The 5,431-nt window shown below is 36.7% G+C and overlaps 1 protein-coding gene across 5 annotated transcripts in view; it reads left to right on the forward strand.

Annotated features, from left to right (window-relative positions):
- The window catches only part of LOC127446797 (guanine nucleotide exchange factor DBS-like), an 86,556-nt gene extending 81,536 nt beyond the window's left edge, over positions 1–5,020 (forward strand). Inside the window, exons 29-33 of one of the 5 annotated variants that reach the window (XR_007898249.1) lie at positions 934–999; positions 1,693–1,767; positions 3,230–3,339; positions 3,428–3,570; positions 3,778–5,020. Coding sequence is in view for 4 of the 5 variants with exons in the window: in XM_051708012.1 (XP_051563972.1) it covers positions 934–999; positions 1,693–1,767; positions 3,230–3,339; positions 3,428–3,505 (329 nt within the window). In the remaining variant the exon portion in view is untranslated. Of the gene's footprint in view, positions 1–933; positions 1,000–1,272; positions 1,626–1,692; positions 1,768–3,229; positions 3,340–3,427 lie in introns of those variants that run through there. The other 4 variants (XM_051708012.1, XM_051708013.1, XM_051708014.1 and 1 more) reach the window with 4 other exon arrangements.
- Positions 5,021–5,431: the final 411 nt, after the last annotated feature.

Genomic DNA, 5,431 nt, shown 5'->3' on the forward strand with positions numbered 1-5,431 from the left:
ATTTTAGTCGTTATTTACTGCCTTCTGCCCAATATCTCAATTCCATTTTTGCTTCCACACATTTAAACCTAGCTCCTTAATGAAACATGCAAGAACCAATGAAGTTTCCACACAGTTTTTTTTTTCTCCTCCTCCTTGATATTGAGTGTGCTGCACTTCCAGCTGTTTGCAAACAAAGAGGTTCTTGTGTATACCATGAAGTGAGGGTTTTATGGTTAGAGGGACATGAGGGTGAGTACATGATGACAGAATTTTCCATTTTGATTGAACTGTCACTTAAGCCTAGCATACTACACGACTCAAGCTCTTCTCATTTGATGTTTTGATTTGGCGACTGGTCTGTGACTAGACGTCTCAGATCACACGACCGACGAGTGTGTAGTGTGCGCACTCCTGCTACTCGCTCCAACAAGTCACCGATGCTGCAGTGGATTTCAAACCTGCTTAAAATCTAGCTGTCGAGTCATCCAGTGTGCGCACTGTCAAGATGAGCTGGAGACCGGCAGTAAGCAACAGCCAATGAAATATAGAGAGAGCACAAGAGGAGAGTGAGGCATTGTGAAGCAGGAGAAAAAAATTATAATCCAAAAATAAAAATAAAACATCATTTCACCCACATCTTATGTAGCGTCTCATCATTATTTTCATCATAATTATTTTTCTCTGTTCTGTGCAAATCAAAGCAACAATGGGCACGAGCCTTTATTTCATTTCGTTTGTTGACATGCTATCATGAATAAACTCTCCTGTTGCTATGTGCTTGAGTTTATGAATTAATTTCGGAATCGTAGTTTAGTCAGGGATGAATGGTCGTGTATTTGTTACACCCAGTCTGCGATCTGTCGTGTAGTGTGTGCACCAACACGACAGCAAACAAAAGAGTTGTGTAGTGTGTGCTTGGCTTACTTCTTTCTGTTCTTTGGTGGATTACAGGGTCGTCTTGCTGCTCTGAGACAAAACCAAAACGACATGATATCTGGAGTGACCCCACACCTCTAGGTGACCTATTTCAACAATCTGAAAATCAAACATGGACTTATTGTTCTTGATATCTGCTCTTCTAATAGATATAAAAAATAAAAATAGAAAATGACTGATGTTAAAAATAACTGATTCATTGTCACCAAGGAACCAAACTGAACCTTGCAGAGCTCTCTGAAGAATAAAGACAAAAAAGGGCAGACTGTTAAAGGAATAGTTCACCCAAAAATGAAAAATAATTTATTCAACCTCATGTTATTCAAAGCTTGTATGACTTTCTTTCTTTTGTAGAACACAAAAGGAGATGTTTTGAGGAAGGGTTGATACTGCTCTTTTCCATACTATGAAATCACACACTGACCAGACTGTCAAGCTCCAAAAAGCACAAAAAAGCACCAAAAAAGTTCCCCTGTATGGTTAGAGAAGTGTCAACGATCTACTAGACGTCTCCTTTTTGTTCCACGGAATTCATATGGATTTAGAACAATGTGAGAGTTTGTAAATGCTAACAGAATTGTAATTTCTGAGTGAACTAACCCTTAATTTTGGGAATGGCAAGAACAGAAATCAGGATGCCATAAAGGCCTGCTGACATTATGATATTTTTTAATCTAGAGGCATTTAAGTAGACAGGTGTACATCAGAGCATGTGGCATGCTGAGAAATAACTAAAAAGCAAACTCGAGGTCTGATTGGTTATTTTCCTCTCAGAAACAGGGGCACACCCTAATTTGGGCGGAGTCAGGTGGTTCAGTACATCAAGCCTGTTTCAGAGTCGTAGAAGAGGTACAAATACTGAGTACACACGTATGTGCACATTCACACATACTGGCGAGGTGTTACTAGGGTAGCATGTGCTTGTAGGTTGTACATGTGTCTCATCTGATGCTTTCACAAAGGTGCAGACTTGTCCTAGATTATCAATCACATCTGCCTCTTTAAAAGTATGTCCGGGTTCAAAAATAGTTAAAGGAATAGTTCACCCAAAAATGAAAATTCTCTCATCATTTATTCACCCTCATGCCCTGATTTGTATGAATTTTTTTAAGTAGAACAAAACATAGATTTTTAGAGAAATATCTCACCTCTGTAGGTCTTCACAATGCAAGTGGCCAGACCTTTGAAGCTCCAAAAATCAAATAAAGGAAACATAAAAGTAATCCATATGACTCGATTGGTTAAATCTACAGTATATCTTCAGAAGCGATATGATAGGTGTGGGTGATAAACAGATCAATATTGAAGTCCTTTTTTACCGTACATCTCCACTTTCACTTTCACATCTGAAAGTGAAAGTGGAGATTTATGGTAAAAAAATTACTTAAATATTGAACTGTTTCTCACCCACACCTATTATATCACTTCTGAAGACATGGATTAAACCACTGGAGTCTTATGGATTACTTTTATGCTGCTTTTATCTGCTTTTTGGACCTTCAGATTTCTGGGCACCATTCACTTGCATTGAAAGGACCAACAGAGCTGAGATATTCTTCTAAAAAATTTTTTTGTGTTCAGCAGAAGAAAGAAAGTCATACACATCTGGTATGGCATTAGGGCGAGTAAATGATGAGAGAATTTTCAGTTTTGGGTGAACCGTCCCTTTAACTTATATTGAACCTGGAACATTCCTATTAACACACACAAACATGCATGCGCTTTCTCTCTCTCTCTCTCTCTGTGGTCTGGAAAATGATAAGCAGTCTGTCTCCTGTCTGTCATGGTGAGGTTTCAGTGGTAGCGTCTTAGTAATCTCTACACGCCACTCACTGTGTCCACTTGCCCAGCAATAAAAACTCTCACAAAATCTAACTTTCCCTCTTTTACCCTGAGCCATATCCTTTCAAAGGGTTAGTTCACCAAAAAATAAATAAATAATAATAAAAAATAAAAAAATATCTGTCATCATTTACTCACCCCCGTGTTGTTTCTAACCAGTTTGACTGTCTGTCTTCCATGGAACACAAAAGGAGATGTTAGGCTGAATGTTAAGGACTGACAGCCTCAGTTGCCATTTACTTTTATTGTTTGGAAAAAAAAGATGCAATGAAACTGAATGGTGACTGAGGCTGTCAGTCCCTAATATTCTGTATAACATCTATTTTTGTGTTTCATGGAAGAAAGTCACACAGGCTTAAAAACAACATGAGGGTGAATAAATGATGACAGAATTTTTATTTTGGGAGAACTATCCCTTTAAATGTGATCATCTTTTTATCTTAATTCTTTCATATCCCTCTTTTCTCAGGTTGGACTAAAGGATCTCTCTCCCTGGGTGCCTCTGTGGAGCATGACGGATACTTCAGTGCCGAGGAGCAGGTGGCCTCGGACCCCGAGGAGGAGAGAGAAGAGAAGCTGGTATGAGACCACATCTGTTTTTTCACAGTCAGCCTTTCAGAGTTCAAAAGGGTGTCATGTTTTAAGAATTTCTTACTTTTGATTTCAGTGTGAAGATGAACCACAGTCTGTGAGGATAGTAGAGGATATCCAGTGTTCTGAAGAGACTGACAATTCTGAGAAATGAGAGTTGAATGTTTGTAAGGGGGGCTATATGCAATCAATGTACAGCATATACAGTGGCCCCAAAAGGTATTTAGACACACTTAATCCACAGACAAAAATGTATGAATGTCATTGCATTAGATAAAAAATGTTCACAAGTGGCATTTGTTTTGAATAAAGATAGCACAAGCACATTTTCTTGCAATTTTCACAAAAATAAGTTTAAGAGACTTTAAATTATAAAACAATACTGTTCATAATTAACACAAAAAGTATTTTGACACTTTCTGGTAGTCAAACGTTAGTGGAACATGCACATTTGATGTGGTGTGGAACGCTCCTGGGCAGTTATTTTCTATGGATACAAGCGGCATAAAAATACAGCTCCTATCTACTTTAATGAGGAAAGACCGAAATCTCCAAAAAGGTTGGTCAAGATTACAATCAATAAACATATTTCAAATAAGCAGTAAAATCTGACAAAAATGGAATCATACATTGTGCTTCTTTACGTCTTGCTAATGCACATGTGCATTCTGGAATTGACTGACAGGTAATATTTGTATCTAAAAGTGACTGGCTCTTTTACCTGTAAGGCTGGACTTTTTTTGACATCCACCATAATGGGTGTTTCAATTTCTCAATTTCTCAATTTCAGTTTTAGAAGAATATCTCAGCTCTGTAGGTCCATACAATGCAAGTGAATGGTGACCAGAACTTTGAAGCTTCAAAAAGCAAATAAAATCAGCATAAAAGTAATCCATACTACTCCACTGTTTAAATTCATGTCTTCAGAAGCGATATGATAAGTGATGGTGAGAAATAGATCAATATTTAAATATTTTGTTTTACCATAAATCCCCACTTTCACTTTTACTTCCACATTCTTCTTTTGTTTTTGGCGATTCGCATTCTCCGTCAATATCGCTATTGGGCAGAGAGTAGAATTTATAGTAAAAAAGGACTTAAATATTTATCTGTTTCTCACCCACACCTATCATATTGCTTCTGAAGACATGGATTTAACCACTGGAGTCATATCTTCAAAGTTCTGGCCACCATTCACTTGCATTGTATGGACCTACAGAGCTGAGATATTCTTCTAAAAATCTTCTTTTGTGTTTAGCAGAAGAAAGAAAGTCGTACATATGGGATGGCATGAGGGTGAGTAAATGATGAGAGAATTTTCATTTTTGGGTGAACTGTCCATGCCAGCGCTTTACTCACTGTCTCATAATAAGCTGTGATACATGTTTCATATCCCTAACACTTATAACACATTAGTAATATTTGCCACAGTGATGGTGTCCATACTGGGATATGGCATGTCTGTTGTCAAGTCCTGTGATAATGTTTGTGAATGCAAGTAAACAGTTGTTATATCAGTGTGCACAATGCAGGAAACTTGGATCTACATGTTATTCAAGCATATTGCATATGCAGATGTTGTTTGTCAAAGTGACTGTGATCACCCTGTATGTACCGATGGATTTTATTTTATATGTGCATATAAAAAATAAAACCTTGGTTGACTAATTATTTTTGTCTGTTTTATTGCTGGAAAAGGGGAGGCTTATTTAAGCATTGAATGTATTAATTGAGCTCAACCATAATTTTATGCCAAATTATCCAAAATTTAAAACTAATTTAAAATTGAAACATTTTGGTTACATTTTAAATTCTATATTAAAGTTACATTCTATATCATACAACTATAATGTAGTTGTAAATAATGTTCAGTCCTGTATGAAATGTAAAGTAATCTAACTTGGCATTAATAATCTATTAATAATTCTGAAACATTTTGAAATGTAATAATGTTGACGTTATTCATTAAAGTGTTGCTCATTTGATAGTTTTGCATGCTCTGTAGCCAGAGAATACCGGGCTTTTTTTTTTTTTTTTTTTTTTTTTTTTTTTTTTTGCACAGACAAAATGGGCGGAGCTT

This window comes from Myxocyprinus asiaticus, chromosome 10 (assembly GCF_019703515.2).
Source record: "Myxocyprinus asiaticus isolate MX2 ecotype Aquarium Trade chromosome 10, UBuf_Myxa_2, whole genome shotgun sequence".
In the NCBI taxonomy this organism is placed as follows: domain Eukaryota; kingdom Metazoa; phylum Chordata; class Actinopteri; order Cypriniformes; family Catostomidae; genus Myxocyprinus; species Myxocyprinus asiaticus.